Below are 23,455 nucleotides of genomic sequence, written 5' to 3' on the forward strand. Positions count from 1 at the left end.
CTTTGGAAAACACACACATATATTTATTTAAAAAAAGGAATAAAGAATAGTTAGAAATTGGTCCTGACAGTCCAAGCCATCAAACAGTTTACATAAAATATACTAGCGCATTTTTTTAAAATAAAATATCATTGAAAAATTCCTTTACTTTATAAATTCAGTTCAAATTGTGAAACTCATTCATTATGCCAATCCTGCTGGAAAATGAAAATAGTTGGGAAGAGGGATTTCATTTTCCAGCAGGATTTGGCACACTGCCAAAAGTACCAATTAGTCTAATCATAAACCATAAAAGAAATAAACGCCTAAAATAGATCACTATATGTATAATACATATATACTATATAATGAGTTTTACATTCTGAACTGAATTACTGAAATAAAGTAACTTTTCAAATATATTAAATTTTATTTTATTTGCACTAGTGAATCAATTCCACACAATTCCTTCTCTGCCTTATTTTCACTATGCTATTTTATTATCACTGTGTCATTTAATCACAATAATTTCTAGTGACAATATATCATCAGGTAAAAATAGTTATTGCTATTTAATTCATGCAATGGTGAAAAAAGTGGCAAAATGAAATGACAACGGAAACCTGGGAAAAGCGAATGAAAAATGTTGCAAAATTAAGAGTAAATTAAAACTGTGCTCGATATTCAGCATCTGGACAAAGGTTTAATTTAGTTATGTTTCAGTTTTGGCCAAAACTTACATGACTATTCATGAGCTGAAAGCTGCAACACAAAGCTGCCGTCATTAGATGGCAGTGTGTCTTCATTTTAGAGCAGCTGATTCTGCGCATTCTCTCTCCAGTTGCTGCAAAGAGCAAAAGAATAAAAGCTTTTAAATAACAAACAAAAGTAAAAAGCAGTTAAAAGTGGTACTAACCTTCCTGATTTTAGCCGAATACATTTAAAATGAATGGTTGAAATTGTAAAACTTAAAAATTAGGTTAAAATTAAATTCATGAGATGGTGAAAAAAAGTGGAAAAAGAAATTAAAACATTTTATGTATTAAGCTTCAGGACAAATTAAGGGGAAAAAATGGTGCATTCCTAATTATATAAAAAAAAAGATTCTATTGCACATTTATGGAGGGGTAAAATAAAGTGGCAAAATTAATAAAATAAACCTCTGAAAACTGTGTTTGGTCAGTTTTGGCCAAAACTTACATAACAAATATAATAAAAAATTAAATATGTAGATTTACAGGTTCATGTCTGCAATTGTAATTATTTCTCTTCTTCTTTAATGCCAAATTGATTTTAAAAAATGGTGTGGGTTAAATGTGAATTTTACTGAGATTAAATAACGCATATCAGATTATTAACCCTCTATGGCATGGTGTGGCAAACCACTTTTTGATTTTTACACAATCTTTTTCATTTGTATATTTTTTTTTGTCACAAAACAGCAAATGTATTTGTTTTTTTTTTGTTTACTTACTAAAACTTTTCTTTTACCTTTTTTTTGTTGCCTCAAGGCAACATTACGCCACTACATCTACATTTTTTTTTTTGAATTATGCTAAAACATTGGTACTTCTTACTTTCCCACTTCACTACAAAATAAATCAATACAAGGGTTCAATTTAAGCCATAAAGTGTTAAATAATATCTGGTCCGAATAACAAGCACAACAAAGCTGCTCAGAATGTGAATTTTACTGAGATAAAAGCAAAACTACTACTAAACTATCAGCACTGATACTGATAACAGAGATAACTGCTGCTGCCTGTAAGGGTTAAAACAGTAGTCTGGCCCAGTAACACACTTACACACACGAGAACTCAGTAACTCAGAGTAATTCACACAGGATTATTCATCACAGCCATCTGCAACCAACACCATCCACTTCACAGCACAGACGGAGAGAAACAGCAAACAGGATGCCAAATCTGCTGCACTCAAACTCTCCAAAAATCTCAGATCAGGACCAAGAAAATTCAGCTGAATTCCTCTCTGAAACGCGCAGCCGACGTTTCTGATTAAACCAGAACATTTATAAAACCAAATTCCAACAGAATACCGAGAACATACCTCCATCTGACCTCTTACTAACGTTTGGTCCGATTTTATGCCTTGCATAAGGTGCGCTGCGATGCTCATTGCTATCTTACACCCCGCAAACAGTCTATTGTCATTACTTCCACCCGCCTGGTTTAAATAGTAACAGAGTTTCTGAATCTATCTACACTGATGGGCGTGGTGCTCTGATTATGAAATGAGGTGTGTTCAGGTACATTTCTGGAGTTTTGCTTGTTTATCTTGGTAACAAAAAAACACAGGAGCTCCACTGACTGATTAAAACCTAGACAGATGCCAACAGTCAGATGTTCATCGCTATCTTGGCAACACATGTTCTGCACATACACCCCACTTGTTGCAAACACATGAACAATTCTCCAAAGTCAGAGCGCACCTGGCTCTTAAAAGGTAATGATAAGCAAGTGACACACTGATTGGTTTACTTTTCCCGTTGTTACGATAGCAAAGACACACTGACACGCCCTAAATCAACTCGCCTATAGATCACTAAAATAGGGCCCTGAATTTGGATATCATAATCTTTTGGACAAGGTACAGTTTGAGTAAAACTGTTAACTGTTAACTAAACTGAAAGCTTGGGTCCTGGATTATTAACCCTCTATGGCATGGTGTTACCCTCAGGCAACCAACCACTTTTTTAAATTTTGCAATGATCTTTTGTCACATCATTTCTCAAAACATAAAATTTATTTTTTTTGTTTATTTACTAAAACTGTAGTTTTTTTGTTGCCTCAGGGCAACATTATGCAGCTAAATCTAGCATTTTGTTCGAAATAATGCTAAAGGACTCATATGTTTTACTTTCCCTCCAAAATAAATCAATAAAAGGGTTCAATTTAAGCCATAAATGGTTAAATAAGATCTGATCCTAATAGAAAGCACAACTAAACTGAAATGCTGACAGATCGTCTGTCTATTACAGCCACGAGTAACAGAGCGTGATGCGACAAGATGTATCCTTCCCGTTTTTGACCGATGTCTTTTTCTATTTTTGATGCCCTTAAAATTACTCTGTGGTTTAAAGAGACACATGGTTAAACTAGCAAAAACCATGAGGTGATGGGAGATTCAGAAAAAAAATTGAGATGTAGAAATTAAAGGACCAATCTGCATTATATTTTCTGTACTAACGTCTAAATAACGCAGATGTTTGATCAGATATTTGGGAAACATGCTAAGTTTAAGCACCTCTTGGCATCTTTTGACAACAGAGTTTTAGCTAGTATTTTCTTATTTGAATTGTTGATTATGGAGCGGAAATCTGTTTATGTTTTAATCTCTAATTGCCCATTCCCCTGTCCTATTTCCACACCCCGGGTTGCCAGATACAGAACCGAGCAGCAGGCAAACACACACACAGTGTGCTGCTTCCTTAGCATCAAGGAGCCCAGAAGGACTACAAGACGGAATGCCGAGCTGCTAATTTTCTATGGTTAGACAGGTAAGCACTGAGCTTCAGCTAAGGTTAGCTAACATTCGATTAGGTAATTTTTCAGGAGCAAAAGTAGCATTGGGCATTTTAAGACAATTCAACATTTAGGTCTCACACTTATACTTTGAGTTGTCAAAGCAGTGAGCATTATTTAAGATCGGTAAAGTGACCCAGACTAGTGCTGACTAACACTGATCATGCTACAAAAGGCTAACGTAAGCAGCTATCAGGCTGTCATTGGTCACAACGGAGGAGCAGACGGAGCACATGGCTGTACGTAAGAAACAAAACCAAAAGAAATTGAAGATTTTTGTGCATTGAGCAAAACGCTACAAACTATTTACGTTTTCAGATTTGATCATTTTTTTTCTCCATATTTAAAGAGAAAAATATGGCTTACAAGTGAACAGACTCGCCTATGAAGGACGATGTAGAGAGTTCTTGCACCATTTTAAAAGTCAAATTTAATGCTTTTTAAAACCTTTTTTTAGACCGCAACGGATAACATTTATGACCCAAAAATGTAGTCATAATTTTGTTGGTAGAAAATGATTTGTTCTGTTAGAAATCAAAACTTAACATATCTAACGTTACCATCTTAGCTAGCTCTCCGCTCTCCCTGGTAATGTAGCTAGATAACTCGCTGCAAACGTTAGCATGTTAGCTAGCTCACTGCTGAAGTTAGCGAGCTCTCTGGTAACCTTAGTTCTCTTTCCTGTAATGTTAGCTGAATTAGCACTAAAGTTAGCATGTGTTCTCCGCTAACCTCAGTTCTCTCCCCGGTAACGTAGCTAGATAACTCGCTGCTAACTTTAGCGAGCTTTCTGGTAACCTTGGTTCTCTTTCCTGTAATGTTAGCTGACTCACTGCTAAAGTTAGCATGTGTTCTCTGATAACCTTAATTAGCTGGCTTACCGCTAAAGTTAGCATGTGTTCTCCGCCATCCTTAGTTCTCTCTCCAGTAATGTAGCTAGATAACTCGCCGCTAACGTTAGCATGTTAGCTAGCTCTCCATTAACCTTAGTTCTCTTTCCTGTAACGTTAGCTGACTCGCCGCTAAATTTAGCATGTGTTTTCCCACCGGCATTAAATGGTTTATACCTACAGTAAATTTACAGTAAATTTAAGACTATTTAAGACCTTATTTTTAACCTATATTTTAATTTAAGACATTTTAAGACTTTTTAAGGACCCGCGGGAACCCTGATGTATCTATACACTTTTATCCTGTGAATTACTGTTGTTAATAGGATAAGATATGAACTAAGCTTGTATTAAACAGCGAAAGCACATAACGTCTAGGAGACTTTGAATGTTGTTGGTGCTGAGGTGATGCAGAGTGAGAGAAATCAAATTAATTTACATTTAAATGGCTCAATAAAGTTATCAATTAATCAAACAAATGCATTAATCATAAACCCAAAGCTAGTTTGAATAATGTTTCTTAAAGTGCAAAATTAGTTTTTTAAACCTGCAGACGCCTGAGCTCAGAACCCGGATAGAAATCACGTAGTGTTCGCTCATTACATTACTCGCAATAAAAAAGTGCAAACTAACTGATTAACTAAGACTGTGAGAGAAAGAGAGAGAGAGAGAGAGGCTGAGCTGTTCGTTATTCCTACACTCATCCGTTATTTTAATCCATAATGCGACTAGACCACCAGTGTCCTAGGAGGAGGGCACGACGTGAACTTTAAATAAAGCTTGCACAGGAGCTGGAACAGAGTTTGATGATCTTAAGATGATGTAAATCTGTGTGTGTGTGTGTGTAAGACAGTGTGTGAAGGTGGGTGGGCTATATACACAGTAGTGCAATCTCAAAAAATTAGAATAACATTGAAAAAAGTTATTTAAATTTAGTAATTTAGTTCAAAATGTGAAAATCTTACAGCGCTTACAGCTTCCCTCTGCTGACAACTTTTATGGAGATGCTATTATTATGGATTTCATTTTCCAGCAGGACTTGGCACACTGCCCACACTGCCAAAAGTACCAATTGGTCTTATGCTGCCTCCTCTGAAATTCATACTTCATACGAGGTTTGGAGGTCGTAATTACGACTAGACATGTTTTTTTAAATGTTTTTTGTTAAAATTTTTAGTCTATTTTTAGTCTATTATCTTAAAAAGTAGGAGGTTTATTTTGCCCGAATCAAAGAGAATAAAGCGAATAAGACATGTATTAGGTGAGTGACGTTTTTATTCCATTAGAACCGTGAATCATACTAGACTTCTACGGTTTTACATGTATTGCTATTAAAGCTATTTTATTAGTTAGCTAATAATAATCAGCAAGTGTTTTTAAGTGTTGTAGCAATAACAGAAGTCTATGTTACAATTCGAACGGTCTGCATCAATTTATTGACCCTTTTGAGTCTGGGGTGGCGTTCACGTGAATTATATAATATTATATATAATATTTGGATTTTTTTTTTAAGACACTGATTTTTGGATTTGTTTATGGGCTGTGAGCCATAATAATCAACAATAAAAGAAATAAAACTTAAAATAGATCACTGTGTGTGTAATACATCTATATAATATATGAATTTAACATTTTGAACTGAATTACTGAAATAAATTAACTTTATTTCCAATGATATTCTAATTTTTTTTATTTTTTTAAGATGCACTAGTATATAATGTTCTACGTGAACTACATTCGTACTTGTGTAGAAAACAGGTCCACAATAATATCACCTCTCAATTTTTTGTAATTATTATAATGCAGCTAATGTAGGTTTAAAAAAGAAAAAAGTTAAATAAAATGAAACGTTTTTTGGAGGGGGGCAAAAATAAAATAATTAATTAAAATAATTAAGTTCACTTCTTGCTTTCCTATCAGGGAAACTAAAGCGAATTCTAGAGCTGTGAGGACGAAGAGAGGTTGTAGGTGTGTGTGTGCGTGTGTGTGTGTGACTGTGTGTGTGCTGATGGAGACGTAGAGGAATGCATGGTAGGGACGTGTCTGAGTGTGTGTAGTGGCTGCAGAGGTCACTGGGCTGACAGAAATGTGGAATGGAGGAACTGGGGGAACGGTTGGGTCCCGGGTAGCAGGACGTTGAGGTCCTGTGGGAAACTCCTGGTCCTGGTTCGAGCAGGATCACAGGGGCATGAGGCGCGTGGTGTGGAAGAGCAGCGGGTTCAGGTCCTCTGCGTGGACGGCCCGGTGTAGAGACGGCTCTGAGGCGCTGCGCTCGATTTTGGGCAGCAGGTCCTGAACCTGCTCGATGCCCACCAAGATCTGCAGAATACAGAAAGTTATACATGTTAAGAGTGCAACAATACAACCAGTGTCGCTTTTAAATGTACCCTTTTTACATTTTGTCACCTTACATCCACGAACGTACTGTATTTTATTCAGATTTTGAGATTTAAAGTGATAGATCAACACAAAGTAGAACATAATTGTGAAGTGGAATCGCCAAAACCACTGGTGTGCAGTGAGACCCTTCCCAGAGAAGGGGTTACAATAGGTGCATGTAAATCATTACATATTATTTATATTATTTTTAGTTTTTTATCACCATCAGAAAGCCTGTGACTGTTTTAAATGATTTTTTAAAATTAGTTTAGCTTTTTTTCCTATATTATTTATATATATATATATATATATATATATATATATATTTCTTTATTTTATTCATTTATTTTTTTGTTTATTTATTATTACTTTTATTTTTTATTACATTTTCATGTTTTGTATTTTCATTCTTGTTCTTAGTTCTATTACTCATTTAATCACGTATCATTTTAATATTTTACTTTACTTCTACTATTATCTATTTACTTATTTTATATTTTGTACATTTGTTTGTCAAATTTGTTTTTTATGGTATTTTACAATTTTCAGTTTTACATATATATTTTTATTAAATGTTGATTTAAAATGCGTATTTTTTTTATTTATTTTATTTATTTATTTATTTTTTTACTATTTTATTTTTTATTATTTCCAAATTATTATTAAATGTGTTCAATCCCTTTGATGTTATAAAGGCTTGGCAACATTGTAAATGAGGGTCACCCTCAAGGTTTCTTCCCGAGTGAAAATAAAGATTGATTGATTGATTGATTATTTAATCAGGAAATATATATTATAGTTATTGTAAACTATGAGCATATATTTTATTATATAAATTAACTAATATAAAAAACAGCAACTAATTCAATGCATTAGTCTGTGTTTTTCAGTTGCTACAGGACTCTTATCTGACTGACAGAGGTTCTAACCAATAAAAATGCTTTTTAAAATGGATTCTGCCCCCTTGTGTCTGCATGGACCCTTCAGCTGATTTTGAGAAGGGTGTAGTAATGAGTATATTAGCAAAATCGCAGACAAACTAACCAATCAGATTCATCATCATTTTCACTCTGGGGGTGGAGTCAAGACTGTCTAACCCCTTCTCAGTTAGTGAACAAATATAATTTTAAAAAATAGCCATGGTTAGGTAGAGAAGCAGCTAAGAGGCTCATGATCACTCTGGAGAAGCTGCAGAGATCCACAATTCAGGTGGATCAGGAGAATCTGCCCACAGGACTATACTATAAATTTTATTACTTTGTGTTTGTAGATCGCTTAAAATCTCAATAAAATACATTTAAGGTTGTGGTTGTAAGGTGACAAAATGTATTTAAAAAAAAAATAATAATAATAATAAAAAAGTTAAAGGGGTATGAGTACTTTTGCAACACACTGTAACAGTTGCTGTTACAGTAGCTGTTGATACAGTAATAGATTGAATCAGTACTGACCTGTGGAAAGAGCGGCCTCTCGTCCCGCTTGAATTTCAGACAGTCAATGATGAGCCTCTTCATGGATTTAGGGCAGTTATTGGTCAGCTTACTAAGGTCTGGTGATAAGTATCCCCGACCCACCATAAAAATGATCTGTTGGGAGGATTAAAAAAAATTAAATGATTAATTTCAGTATCTACACACATCTGTATGATACCTGACAGACCATAGAAACCAACCACAAGTGTGAGGGGTTGGACAATGAAACTGAAACACTTGGTTTTAGAGCACAATAATTGATTGTGGTGATGGACAGTTCTGTTGGAATCAGGAGAGTTGAGGTGCACATTGAATTCTGCGTGATTTGATCAGCCGTGGTTTTATGTTTTTTGGATACAATCCGGGTTAGCACCCGAACATCCCTTTCAGACAGCTTCCTCTTACAGCATCCACAGTTAATCCTGTTGGATGTGGTTGGTCCTTCTTGGTGGTATGCTGACATTACCCTGGATACCGTGGCTCTTGATGCATCACAAAGACTTGCTGTCTTGGTCACAGATGCGCCAGCAAGACGTGCACCAGGTTTCAGTTTCATTGTCCAACCCCTGTAGAAATGCAGGTGTATCTGTAACACAGAAGGATATCTAGGACTGACCTGGTCCCGGTTGTTGATGTTGGAATAAGGCAGAGTTCCGGACATGAGCTCGAACAGCACCACGCCGTAGCCGTACACGTCTGACTGGAAGGTGTAAGGGTTCGGGTCCTGCATCCTAATCACCTCCGGCGCCTTGGGGACAAACACAGGACAGAACAGGAGCTTTAAATAGACTTTACTACAGCGGAGCAGTGATCGAACAGTGGATTTTAATCTACGCAGATTTCTCTCCTGAAAACTCTCTTGTTTATTTAGGGGAGTAAAGCACTTCCACTTATTTACAGTAAGCTTAGATTCCCAGATTTACACTAAGGCTGGACAGACTGTGCTACACTGAGGAACTCTACACTAAGTGTTCTGGTAAGAAAGGGGGATATCAGCTTGTGGTTTGTCCCACATAGCTAACTAGTGCTTAGTGGGGTTAGATGGTATGGCTAATGCTGCTTTAGCAGTGCTAGCAGGGTTAGCAGCAGGCTACAGTCCGATATACTCACCTCTTTACTGCTTAGCACGGTAAGCAGCTAATGCTAATAATGCGCCAGTCTTGGTGCTGGAGAAATAACTGAAACTCCCGATAACTCTGTACTTCAGCAGAGTGGCTTTACTGCTCCTTAATACCTGACTGATAGAGTTCATACATAAGGAGCACCGGATTATAACACACTAGTGCTATATACTGTATTTAAACTGTTTAATTTTTCCAAAAATAGACAGTGTGCCTTATAATCCGGTGCTCCTTATGTATGAATTCTACCAGTCAGGTATTAAGGAGCAGTAAAGCCACTCCACTGAAGTAGAGAGTTATAAGAGTTTTCAGTAAAGTTTCTCCAGCACTAAGGCTTGGGGCAGCATTAGCAATGGCCATTTACCATGTTAAAACAAGCTACATAGGAAGAAAAGCTAGCTGATAGCACCCTGGCTTACCGGAACACTCAGGGTTCCTCAGTCTAGCGTTATCGGGCAGCATTTACGTCCCGCTAGCATTGCGGTTAGCTGCTAATGCTAATGCTGCTGCACCCAGCCTTAGTGCTGGAGAAACTTCACTGAAAACTCACCCTTAGATAAAATATTGGAAATCTAAGCTTACTGTAAATGAATGGAAGTGCTTTACTCACCCAAATAAACAGTTTTCAGGAGAAAAATCAGTGTAGATTAACATCCAGCACTCGTTTGACATTGAATGAAATTATACATATATTTTAATTACAGTTTTGTTTACTTAGACGATTCCCCAGTTTTCCCATTAGAAGGGAAACATAGGGACACCCTTGCTCACTTCGATGTAGCATCCTCTCTAGTGTTGCTTAACGCTCCTTATAATCCGGTGCGTCGTTTGTATGAAAATGTGGTGTGGTGAAAACATGATTTAAACTCGAGTGTGAACGCTCACCATCCACAGAATAGAGCCGCTGGGCTGCTCCACCTGCTGAGAGCCACTCCAACGAGACTTCACCGTGGCCAAGCCGAAATCACCGATCTTCACTGTCCAGCCTTCATGCAGGAAGATATCTAACACCTGGGTTAAAGATCTTTATACTTCATACAGTCTCTATACAGGTAAAAACAGACATCAATTTAAATCATATCAGGTTTATCTTGTCTGTGAAATGAGATACGAGCTTTATCTGCACTGTAAGGATACTGTTAGATTTCAGGTCCCGGTGAATGATATTCTTGGCATGAAGGTAGCTGTAAAAAAAAGTGCATTATTAGTATCGTGACATTCTGGATCATTTACTTCTGTTACAAATCTGATAGATTCCTGTATTTTTTAATATCTCAGTGCAGGGGTGTGCACCACATCACATCGTATGCATTATTGAAATTAAAATTTTATTTGGTTGCCGTAGTTTTTTTTTCAGTGTTTTAATTCATATTTTAACATCAGACAAAGATAATCTGAGTAAATACTAAAATCAATCATTATATAAATATATGTATTAAAAGAGACCTGTAAAGGGATAAAATAATACTTAACAGAATAGAATTTTTATAGAATAGGCAAAAAAATGTAAAGTTGCGTACTCCATGCCCTGCGCGGTCTGCCTGGCCACGTCGATGCGGCGCATGGTGTCGAACTTGGTCTCGGTGACGTGCAGGTGGCGGTACAGACTGCTGCCCTCACACCACTGCGTGATGATGGCAAAGTGCGGCTTCGTCATGAAGCCCATAAACAGCAGGATGTTGACGTGACGCGTTTTTCTGCACAGTGAGAGAGAGATCAGAGAGAGCGGGAGAAAAAAAAACAGATAAAAACACAATTAATGGAGAAAACGGAGTCTGACTCAGCTAAAAGAAAATACCTGTATCTTTAAACAGTGTTAGAAAAACGTTCGTTAGGAAAACGTGTGACATATCTTTAATTATGGGTTACATTAGTAATAGGACAAGTTGGATTACCGTATTATTTGCACTATAAGGAGCACTGGATTATAAGGCAAATTTTATGTGACAATTTTTGGAAAAATTAAACTATTTTAAGTGTGCCTTATAGTACAAAAAATACTAATGGTAAAATTTCTGGGTTTTTTTTTTGTGTTTTTTTTTTTTTATATCACAATAAATATTGCAGAAACATACAACTTTTTTTCAATGTTGTCCAGATCTGATAGAAACTTCGAAGAAATGTGTTTTAAGGGTGATTTAAGACACTTATTTTCCAGTGTAATTCTTCCTCTTAGAACAGAGTTAGAGGAAAAAGGGATGAAATTCTCCCACTAAGAATTGGGAAACCCTTTAAAAACCCGATACAGATATATATAGCTTTATAGCAGTGTAGCGCTAAAGTTCATCAACCTAACTGCTGCTGCTGATTAACTGCATCAATTCATTATTATTGTCAATTCCTTAATTCCTCTCTGATAGAGGGCAGACATGAGCTTTTATTCTCTTTATTCACAGCTTCTAGCTTCAGTTCACTCACCGTAGAACCTGCATTTCGTTCCTAAAGGCCTGCAGCTGCTCGGGCGTCGGCTCCGTCACTTTGAGGATCTTGATGGCCACGTCTCCGTGCCACTTGCCTTTATAGACGGTGCCGAAAGAGCCGGAGCCGATTCGCTTCTGCATGTTCACCTCCCGCGAGTGCACCTCCCAGTAGTAGCTGGAGTCCCTATAGCCCACGCGGTGCTGAGGGAGGGAGAACATTCAGAGACTCATCAACACCTTTACCTGATGCAGCTATAGCTGAAAGATACAGCTAAAATACCTAAACTACAACAATTGAATAAAATTATGAAAAAAAAAATATCAAATATAATATTCAATTCCTAATAACTTTGTTATAACGTTAGGAGCATGTCAAAGCTAAAAGGACTTAAGCACACCTGGTTTAAAAGGTGCGTTAAACCCGATTTAAGAAAGTGTAACAAAACACATATTTAAAGGTAGTAAGGGGCTTCTATGAGTGGTGTATCGTCCAGGCCTTACCTAAAATCACTTTTAACAAGCACTTTTAAACTAACTTTTTTTTTTTTTTTATCTGATTTGCCCCAATGTACTTTTGAGTATTGTGAGTATTTGAGTAAGGTATTTCTGTCTGATTTGATTTTATAAATACTTAATTTAATTAAGAAAAGAAGCATAAACGTTTTAATGGAAATGGCTATTAAGTACTTGTTTATTTTGTGATAAAATAGTAAGTTTTAATACTGTTGTTTTAATAATAATAAAAAATTCATTCAAAAAACCTTAAGGGACAACTTTGATGCTTTGATGCATTTTTTTCACTGCATTGCTAAAGTACTGATTGGGATTTGGTAACGGCAGATCATCAAAATCAAATGACTCGGGGGCCAAAAAAATAAATAAAAATATATATTTCTGTGAGTACGGCTCATATTTTTAGCTTTCTCTAAAACTTAAAAACTATAGAAACAGCTGAACATGGGAATTAAATGCTGTTTACATGTCCAGAACATTCATTGATATTTAAATATGGAAAGTGATGTTACACTTTTCCTGTTGTGTTTCTGTTCCCAGTACTTCGCATAGTGCTACAAATTAAATCAACACTGTTGATTATATTATAGATAGATAGATAGATAGATAGATAGATAGATAGATAGATAGATAGATAGATAGATAGATAGATAGATAGATAGATAGATAGATAGATAGATAGATAGATAGATAGATAGATAGATAGATAGATAGATAGATAGATAGATAGATAGATAGATAGATAGATAGATAGATAGATACTTTATTGATCCCCGGGGGGGAATTCTTGTACTAATCGCTGCAGCTCCATCACTCACCACTTTCTTCTTCTCGTCAGAAGAGGACGGCTTGCGCTCTTTGTGTTCTGAGGGGGATTTGGGGGGTCTTCGGCCAGGGGAACCCAGCTGAGGAGGACTGGTGGAGGGTTTAGGAGAGGGTTCTGGCCCTGTTGGCAACAACTCTGTTAATGGTAAAGATGTATTTTCCCATGTTAGTGATTAAAGTATTAAATTTAAATGTTATAAAAGTATTACATTTAAACAACACATTAAGGATCAGTCTCCAGACATGGATTAAGCCTCGTCATAGACTTTAATATCCCTTCAATGGAAAACCTCTATTTAAAATGTTGAGTATTCCAAGATTAGGCTTAATCCTTGTGTGGGAAACTGACCCTTATATAAATAATAGTCTGAATTAAGTCAGTGAGTTTTATATTGCTGTATATATGCATTAGGGTTGAGACGGTATGAGATTTTCAGAGTATGACAACCATCTTATACCACATCACAGCATGGGACAGCATTCAGTCGTGGGTTCTGAATGGTCAGTGATTTTTTTTTAAACACTAATACAGCAGTGCTCCTAGACGAAATGCAATCCTGTGCACTGCAATTTGCTTTTGAACATTCGCAGCTCCACAGCACCAAAATACACTTCAATAAACCACGCAAGCATATTCTCTCCTCTGATTGGTTAGAGCTGTCTGGCGCGGGAGTAAGAAAGTAAATATAGTGAGAAGATTCTGTGTTTCATTTATGTTCTATATATCTGTGCAGTGTGAAGCTGCCTTAACACAGAACACTGTGCAGGGCTGTGAGCAGTGAGCGCTGCACATACCGCACTCCTAGTGTGTAAACAGCATGGAGCAGCAGCAGAGAAAGCGTTTGGCAATAGCTGTGGTAACTAATTAGTGTTTTCTGGCTAATATATATCAGATTAAACTGCACCTTATCAACAGTTTAGCTCAAATCAAATAAGAATTAATTGATAGCTGGGTCTAATCGAGAACAGATCACATTCTCACCTCAAGCGAACCGCTCCAGAGTTCGTTTGGGACAAGACGAGACCATGAGCTCTAGCTGGTCTCGGTTCAGTTGTTTTGATGCACAACTGAGTTTGATTACTGTTTTCACACCTGCTCTGTTTTGACTGAACCAAATAGTGCTGGTGTAAAAACGCCCTGAATGTGGTACCAGCTGCTGACACTCACTGACACTGTAATAAGCTAATGCTCAGAATATGATAACCATCTGTTTTCACACCACAACACACTGTGAAATCTGTTACCACTGCAACCCTTACACTCAGAAACTCAGAAAGATAAAGAGGAAGTACTGAACTACAGATTAAGTTGAATAGATGTTATGAACAGTGTGTGGAAAATTAATTCATGTTCTCATGGTGTAATGACTGGTCATGTGACTGAAGTCAAAAAGGTGTTTGACGTTCATGACCGAAAAACAAAAAGCGGAAAAAACTCACCCACTGTGTTGTTGCTTTTTAATGCCTCCTAAATGAGAGTGGGGAAAACGGAATGAATAAAGTGATGGAGAAAAATCAAAAGGTGGCAGAAGGTGAATTTTTAAAACAACCATCCAAACCATCAGGCAGCATCAATGCAGGATAATGATTAAAGCTGCTGTCAGAGCAGGAATTAAATTCATTTATAAAACATTTATCCCATTTTCTCCCCCAATTTACACGGCCAATTACCCAACCCACTCATTTGGACTAGACCTGTCACAATATAACAATATTTTGTCCTAGAAATAATTGTGATAAAGGATATAGTAATGTTAGGAGCATTTTGTGACACTGATATAAATCCTAATATAATAGCAAAATAATACATTTACATAGTTTTTGTTACATATGTGTTACATATTGTATACAAATCTAAATACTGTACAAAAAGCTGATAAAATTCATCATGAGGTCTATATATCTTCTCGATAAGTACAATTAGTACAATAAGTACAATATACTGTAATTATTGTGACAGGCCTAATTAGGACTAATTAGACCTCCAAAACCAGGAGGGTGAGGACCAGCACACGCCTCCGACACATATGAAGTCAGACTCCGCCTCTTTTTGAGCTGCTGCTGATAGCTACTGTAGCATTGCTGAGTAGCATCACAGCGCTAACGCTCGGAGGAAAGCAGCGCAGCAACTCGGTTCTGATACATCAGCTCACAGACGCAGCTTTGTGCTGATCCACATCACCCTAGGAGTGATGAGGGGAAAGACAGAGCGCCATCTACTGTACCCACCCAGAGAGAGCAAGGCCAATTATGCTCTCTCGTGGCTCTGGCAGCTTATGGCAAGCTGCATGACCTGGATTCGAAACGTCACACTGACAGCAGCTTTAAATGCAAGGCAATGCTTAAACAAAATGAATGTTTAATGGTGTTCAGAGTGTGTGTAGGACCGTGCGTCTGACCTCAATGATGCCGGCAGCACCAGGGCTCAGGGTGCTGACCATGTGGACATTAGGGGTTGAGGTGGAACGATGCCTCTGGAGGGACTGGCCGTCCGCTCCTGGCAACGGGAAGTGGAAGGCTGACGTCGGGGACAGAAGCCCTGTCCTAAAGGGAGCAAACGAAAAAAAATAAAGCTTATAAGCATGAAGTGTTAAATATTCAATATTACAAAATGTTAATGCTAATGTTTTATTCAGTTTATTCATTTAGAAACAACTAGAAATTCTAATGTAATAAAAAAAAAAGTTGAGGGTGCAAATATCTGACAATTTCACATATACTACTAGTGCATCTCAAAAAATTTAAATATCATTGAAAAGTTACTTTATTTCAGCAATGTGAAAATCATACTATATAGATGTATTACACACAGAGTTATCAATTTTAAGCGCTTATTTATTTTATTGTTGATGATTATAAAGCTTACAGACAATGAAAACCCAAAAATGTCTCAGAAAATTAGAATATTATATAAGAACAATTGGTACTTTTGGCAGTGTGCTAAGTCCTGCTGGAAAAGGAAATCTGCATCTCCATAAAAGTTGTGAGCAGAGGCATGAGGTGCTGTAAGATTTTGTGCTCTACTGTATCTGAAGCCAAAATTATTTTATCTGACTGAAAGCCATTCTGAATGCATGGAATCAGTAATGTATAAGTGATTGGTTTTAGAGGCGATAAATGCTTGAATTTCAACATTTCAGTGTTTTTTCAGTGTAAATTTAAATAAATAAGTAGACAGATGTACCCGGGAGGTTCAGGGGTTAAGGCTAAATCACTCTGTGATATGGAGTTGTCGTCAGGCGTCATTAACATGGGTATTGGTAGACAGTCATCTGTTGGAGGACCACACCTGAGGAAAAAAAATACAAAAACAAAAAACACACACATACATTATACACTAATACTGAGAGAAAGAGAAATTAATACAGTTCCAGGCAAAAGTTGGGACACACCTTCTCATTCGCTGCTTTTAATTTTTTATATCCCCTCTTATCTGGGGAGCTGTTAAGTTGTGATTTCTGAGGCTGGTAACTCTGACGAACTTATCCTGTACAACAGAGGAAACTCTTGCTCTTCCTTTTCTGGGGCAGACCTGATGAGTGCCCATTTCATCATTATAATCATTATAACGTTTTTGATGGTCTTTAACTGACATACTGTGGAGCTCAGAGAGGAAACCTAACTGAAAAGAGATGCTTAAACAATGCTAAGATCTACATTATTTTGGCTGATATACTCTGAAGAGGGTTATCCGGTTAGTACTGTGGAAAGTCTATTATCTTTTCTGTATGAGAACACAAACATACACACACACACACACACACACACACACACACACACACACACACACACACACACACACACACATTTCTATGACTAGAAACTTTGCAGACGTTTCACACAGGTAGGGAAAAACTTAACGCACCGTTTGGTCATGGTGTCCATGTCCACGCAGACTGTAGGGACTTTGCTGCTGCAGTGCTGGTGGAACTTGTAGCCGCAGGTCTGACATCTGAAGCCATTAAACAGAAACTTGTGGCAGAAGTCACAGTACGCTAATTTAAAGAAGGTTTTACGAACCTGGAAACAATTTAAAGACACAAAAAAGAAACAAATCAGGGTTTTTTAGTTGACATCTGAATATCTGGATCCACTACAGTGTTTTTACACCATATATATGAATATATAGCAACTTAATATACTTCATATATAATTTACTTCATTTAACAGTTTTTTTTTTAATGAACAGGTTCAATAAAAAAATAGATTTAGTCCTACTAATACAAAGCTGATGGCAAGCTGCATGACCGGGATTCGAATCAGTGATCTACCGATCATAGTGGACCACTTTGCACCCCAATAGATGCATTTTTAGAGCAACTGTGTAAAACTTACGAAGTTGTGCATGGTTAGGGGGACGTCATCCAAAACCTCGACTAGAAGCTCCTCCCCCACGAGGGGCGTGATGTCAGTGTTCCATTCTGTAAGCCTTTTACGGCTGATCAAAAGAAAAGAGAGAGACAGCAAATTAATATAAAATCACATATACAATTAAAAATGCAACGCAAAAGTTTATAGTGTGATGTAAAGTACTGTACTCTAGAAAAAAAAAAACTGAACCTGATTTTTGGAGATTATAAAGCTCTCAGATAGAGAGTTATTAGATTGTTGGTCTACATGGCGCACTCACCCTTCAAGAAGGCGGAAAACAGCGCAGCATTCCTGGCTCAGGCCTCGTACTTTCAGGGCTTTGTCCAGGCTGTCGTGAACCGTCTGCCCGGGCCGCACATTCACCTGAACACAAGACAGTTACAGATTTATCCTGGTTTCCGTCTACAGAATGAAACATGTTAAAGCTGTACAATTTAATATTACTATGGCTGTAGTGCTGTGCGATAGGACTATAAATAACGTGGGGATGATAGAAAAGTGTCTATCGTGCTACTTACCTTCTATTCTTCCTATCGTTTCTACGTTTCTTATTCATGCAAATATATAAAGTAGGCTACGATGAAATGTATTGGCGTGAACTCGGTTTATATAAGTGATAAAAACATTATCTTGGGAAAAAAAGCTTCATAATGTGATTTTGCGACATTATGCTGCTTTGCGTTATTTGACGCTTTTTAGCATTATCCGCTAACTGTGCTAAGCGCTAACTCGTTCTCTGTTCAGAGGTGAGTATATCGGACTGTAGTCTGAGTGTTTTCTGTGTTAAAACAAGCTATGTAGGACAAACCACTAGCTGATATCACCCTAGCTTACTGGAACACTTAGGGTTCCTCAGTGTAGCACAGTCGCGCTGCTAATGCTGCTGCACCCAGCCTTAGTGCCAATCTAGAAATCTAAGGTTACTGCAAGTAATAGGAAGTGCTTTTTTTCGCCCAAATAAACAGTTTTCAGGAGAGAAATCTGTGGTTTGTTAATTTAGCTCAGCTTTACTTAACGTTTAACTTTTTTTTAACTTTTAACAACCACCACCCAGTGACGAGAACTGCTGAATTAGAAGGAAAACATGGCGACACCCCTGTTACTTACTAGTGTCACAAATATTTTAACTGTAATAAAAACCCTCAATCTGAATGCAGAGCTGCGGCGAAAACATACAGACTGAGCAGCTATTACAAGGCAAAAGCTGAACCAGGATACACAAAGCCTGCGTCAAAATAAAAGTCATTAATAAAAATGAACAGTCATTAATTAAAAAGTCATAATTACGTAAAACAAAAACAAACATCCAAACCAAACCAAGCTTCCAAACCAAAAGCTAAAATTAGTGTCTTTTTTATGCTAATTTAAAACCAAATCTGCTAAGAGCCCTGAGATGTAGGATCATCCTTTACATCCCTATTAAACACTCTAAATGCAACAATGCACTGCCAGACATTCAGAGCAATCCTCAACATACTCAACTGCCTCCTGGTTTATGAACAACACATGGATGCAGATCTACAATTCTGTAAATATATTCAGCTATATTTCAGTAATTGACATTTATTACAATAAACATTCCCCCCCCCTACTGTCTGTGTAACTGTTTGTAGTCGATGGTGCACAAATGAGAAACTCAGAACGCACTGAGATGCTGAGAGAGCTGTAACTCACCACTGTGCGCTGCTTGTTGGGGAGGAAGACGCGGATGGTCCCCCCGCCTCGGGGAACATCCTCCGGGCTGGTCTCCCCCGACGAGGAGCACGAGGACGTGGAGGACATGGTGTCTCCACAGAGAGAGAGAGAGGGGGATCGCAGCACTGGACGTCGGTCAGCCGCAGAGAGAGTAACAACAGCCTGGGCACCACAGAGAAGCGCCCTCACCTGGAGCCTGGAGGAAATACAGAGCAGCGCTAGTGAGCTTTTAATATTTATCTACGTATTTCTCTACTGCCACAATGTAATCCATTGAGTGGACTTGACTATATGTACATAAATAAAAAAAAAATTATATATATTTATGTATTATTACAGCTCTGAAAAAAGAGGAATCAAGAGGAAGATTAATGATCACAAGCCATCAAATCAAACTGAACTGCTGATTTTATTAGGAATTTGGGAGAAATGTTGCCTGTAGTTTATAGAATAAAACAACAATGTTCATTTTACTCAAACATAAACCTATAATTAGCAAAATCATAGAAACTGATTAAGAAACTGAAGTGATCTCTTAATTTTTTTCCAGAGCTTCAATTTTGTAAATGTGATGGAAAGCATTGATAACAGCGACGCAATTATACAGTCATACTTTATTTTCAATCATAAAATGTATGCCCTTAAGTAACAAAAAGGAGTTATGTAACAGCCAAGTTTTTACCTATTTGTACACTGAACAAGCCAACAAGTGGCGTAGTTTCCCTGATTACTGTTACCGTTACTTTTGAAGCTCCACAGTTGACTGACATGGCAATTCACCAACCACAATTATTTCCTTTAGGTGCTTTCACACACGCACCATGGGCCTCATACGGCCCTCTGCTTCTCAATGACCGGCCAATTGCACAACCACCCGAGAAATTTAACCAGGCTTTAGTTCACTTGTTAAATTTCTCACCATTAACAAGAAATTAGGCAAATGAGGTAACTAGACTAAAAATCAAATAGCCATAGCACTTTGAATTAGATGAATTTAAGGCTGCTCTTAACTGCAATTATTTATGTTAATGTTTATTTAATAATGATTGAATATTGCTTTCACTATGCCTGCTTCACATTTCTCTTGCCTAAATTTTACTAGTAACTGGTATTACTACTGCATTTTTAAAGACATGATAATTAACAATTAGCCGAACTGAGATCAGTCCTTTTGTCCAGCTTCACAGAGGCTGTGAAGCTGGGAAATATTGTGATATTATTTTTGGGCAATATCGCCCACACCTACTTTGGATGGTTATTTTGCTAGACAGTAGACTACTGAAAGTTCTTTCTTCCATTAACTGTTTTTAACCTAAAATTATGATGTTATCTTCAATCTGCTTTAGTCAGTGCTGCTGCTACTGCCTGTATAATGCAACCAGGAACAGGAATTTCAAGTTCTAACGCTGACACAGACTTTCACTGATGCAAGACATACTTGGCAACCCCACAAAAGCTACATGAGCCGTAAGATGAGCTAAATGTTGACTCAGCACTTGTTACTTAACTGTACTTATATATCCACTTCGAACTCAAAACATGACTACAGTATTTTAGTTACACTTTAGTTACACATCGCTTATATAGCTTTGGAACAAATTGAGCGTGAGACCAATTAATTTTCTAAATCGGTTTCTCTGATTTTGTTATTTATTGGTATATATAACCTTTCTCCCAAATTCCAAATACAAATATTGCCATTTAGAGCATTTTTTTCAGTTTTCAGACCTCAAATAATGCAAAAAAAATAATGCAATAAAGTTTATATTCATAAAGTTCTAAGAGTTCAGAAATCAATATTTGGTGGAATAACCCTGTTTTTTAATCACAGTTTTTGTTCATGTATCTTGGCATCATGTTCTCCTCCACCAGTCTTACACACTGCTTTTGGATAACTTTATGACACTCATGGTGCAAAAATTCTTGGTTGGATGGCATCCATCTTCCTTTTGATTATATTCCAGATGTTTTCAATTTGGTAAAATCAAAGAAAATCGTTTTTAAGTTGCCTCTTATTTTTGTCTAATGCTGTATATAAATCTTATATTAATTATATACTGACAGACAGACTAAAGGGCAGGGATTAAGCCAAGTCATAGACTAAATTTTCTTTTCAATGGAAAATATCCATTTAAATATATCCATCCATGACTAGGCTTAATCCCTGTCTGGGAAACTGAATCACTCTTCTGTCCAATCACAGCTTCATATCCTCTCCCAGCACCTGACTACTCCATTCGCTAGGACCGCACCAGGCACCTGACTCGTGCACTGCTCACCTTAACCTCAGCTGAACCTGTGCAGGAAAGCTAAGGAAAGGTGTGGAAACCCCTGATCAAAGCTCTCCAGCCTCTCACAAACACCTGATAAGCTACAGAAAGCTCCACCTGCTGGTAGGATAATCCACAGGAGCCCTGAGAGAAAACCAAACTCAGATCAGGACAGGTTACTTCTTCACACCTTTTTAATTAATACCACTCAGAGACAAAATTTAAAACACCTTTTTAAAATAAGAACACTGATATTAAAGCAGAAGTCCATGTTATTTAGTTTCTAAACTGAAAGCAGAAGCATTTCTGAGTGGAGAAGAATGTGGATAAAATATTGCGTTTAATTGTACCATTGTGCTGGAGCAAACATCCCTGCTAAGCCTAATAATATATTCAGTCTAAAAACTGGGGTGTCGGGTTGCTTTTTACAGTTCTTCTGGCCACGTCACGCGTCTTTACGTACTTATGTCACACGTACAGCCTCTAAAAGAGGATCCGGCTCAGTTTTACGCTTTTACAGCTGAAAGCGAGTGACTGGTGGAGCAGTGGAGACTTCAGAAGAGGAAACTCAGAGCTCAGTAGTTTATTTACTCATGGTAAAACCAAAGAAACGAAGGAGTGAAATTTCTCACTGAGCGCTTTCTTTCTCTCTCTCTCTCTCTCTCTCTCTCTCTCTCTCTCTCTCTCTCACTCTCTTACTAAACATAACCTGGAATCGGATTCATCTGCTCTGGACCGCATCACACCCACCAAGTTTAAAATGATTCTTACACATGCTCTGTGCAATAACCTATTCTCATCAGAGTGAGGCCTAAATCCCTAAAAAATAAACTTTTTAGCCATTTTTTAGATATACAGACAGACAAACCAGACAGACAATAAGACAGGTATATAGAAAGACAGACAGATAGATAAGACAAGTACATAGATAGACAGACAGGTTTTTAAATGAACAGACAGCTAGACAGATAAGATACAGACAGACAGATGACTGACCGACATACCGACAAGACAGAGAGACAGATACATAGACAGGGACATAGAAAGACAGACAGACACATAGATAGACAGGCAGACAAGACAGATGCATAGACAGGTACATAGATAGACACACAAGGCAGACAGAAAGGTAAATTGACTACTGTAAGTACAAGGAGTAATATTTAATACATTTTAAGAATCTGCTGCTACAAGTGCATTTCTTATGAATGCCAGTATATTGTGATATCTCTCGGTATATCGGTAAAACGGTAAAATGTTATAGGTAAAAAGGTTACAGGTAAATATCGTGATACAACTGATATCTGAATAAATCACCCAGCCCTGCTGTGGAGCGGTAGCTACACTCACAGCTCTTTAGCCCGATAGCACAGGCAGGCCCGGGCCCGCAGCGGGGTCCGTGGGTGAGTCGGTTCCGCTGGTGGAGCCGGGCAGGACCGGCGGGGCTCGGGGTTCGGTCCGGGCGGGTACGGAGGAGCGGCAGCTCCGTGTCGGTGAGGCGGAAAGGGATTAGCTGTGTTTAGCCGCTAAGCTAACAGGCTAGCTGCTGTTAGCCGAGCTGCTCTTCTGCTTCAGAAAGTCCCGCTGCAGCCCGCCACCCGGGTCCCCCCGAACCGGCACCCGAACCGAGCCGAGCCGGCCGGCTATTGCTGCTCCCTGCCCCCGGCTCCCCCCCGGACCCGCGCTGTTTCCCCGCGGACTCTCCCTCACTCTGCTGCTGAAGTAAATACTCACCTGAGCCCGCCATCTTGAATTCTCTCAATCTGAAGTCGGATCAGAAGATTTCAGACGCGCAGCGGAGCGCTCTGATTGGCCCGGTTGCTGCAGATCTTCGCTCGGATTGGTCTCTTTTTAAAGCACGCGTCCCGGATTGGTGAAACGTGTTCCACACTGTGGAAGGAACGCCTACTCCTTGTGATCTGTTTGGTCTGTTTTTAGAAAACGCTACCCTGATTGGCTACACGATGAAAGGAACGCC

At 38.0% G+C, this 23,455-nt stretch overlaps 1 protein-coding gene and 1 long non-coding RNA gene across 4 annotated transcripts in view; one reads left to right on the top strand and one right to left on the bottom strand.

The window, feature by feature from the left end:
* Nucleotides 1–23,455, top strand: part of LOC125786751 (uncharacterized) — a 112,886-nt gene that overhangs the window by 66,270 nt on the left and 23,161 nt on the right. The gene's annotated exons all lie outside the window — the stretch shown is intronic.
* On the bottom strand, nucleotides 1,430–23,291 carry araf (A-Raf proto-oncogene, serine/threonine kinase). 3 transcript variants are annotated; one of them, XM_022666264.2, is made up of 16 exons: nucleotides 23,212–23,291; nucleotides 19,187–19,403; nucleotides 17,772–17,875; nucleotides 17,477–17,579; nucleotides 17,007–17,161; nucleotides 16,326–16,430; nucleotides 15,541–15,685; nucleotides 14,582–14,609; nucleotides 13,135–13,277; nucleotides 11,802–12,004; nucleotides 10,904–11,080; nucleotides 10,521–10,567; nucleotides 10,269–10,387; nucleotides 8,879–9,010; nucleotides 8,242–8,376; nucleotides 1,430–6,730 (listed from the first exon to the last, which is right to left on the bottom strand). In XM_022666264.2, the coding sequence occupies exons 2-16, from the start codon at nucleotides 19,292–19,294 to the stop codon at nucleotides 6,590–6,592; spliced, it is 1,845 nt and encodes a 614-aa protein (XP_022521985.1). In that variant the 5' UTR covers nucleotides 19,295–19,403; nucleotides 23,212–23,291; the 3' UTR covers nucleotides 1,430–6,589. The 3 variants fall into 3 exon arrangements, with proteins under 3 accessions (XP_022521985.1, XP_049326167.1, XP_022521987.1); XM_049470210.1 differs by lacking the exon at nucleotides 23,212–23,291 and adding an exon at nucleotides 21,487–23,070 and having other exon boundaries at nucleotides 13,135–13,262; XM_022666266.2 differs by lacking the exon at nucleotides 23,212–23,291 and adding an exon at nucleotides 21,487–23,070.

This window comes from Astyanax mexicanus, chromosome 22 (genome assembly GCF_023375975.1).
Source record: "Astyanax mexicanus isolate ESR-SI-001 chromosome 22, AstMex3_surface, whole genome shotgun sequence".
NCBI lineage: Eukaryota > Metazoa > Chordata > Actinopteri > Characiformes > Acestrorhamphidae > Astyanax > Astyanax mexicanus.

What these genes read in the sequence shown, in the direction of transcription:
- araf (XM_022666264.2), bottom strand. Translation starts at nt 19,294, where the DNA reads ATGTCCTCCACGTCCTCGTGCTCCTCGTCGGGGGAGACCAGCCCGGAG. An exon ending in CCGGGACCTGAAATCTAACA is followed by an intron (nt 10,388 to 10,520) that starts GTATCCTTACAG and finishes CCCAGGTGTTAG; the next exon opens with ATATCTTCCTGCATGAAGGC. An exon ending in ACATCAACAACCGGGACCAG is followed by an intron (nt 8,377 to 8,878) that starts GTCAGTCCTAGA and finishes TCCTCCCAACAG; the next exon opens with ATCATTTTTATGGTGGGTCG.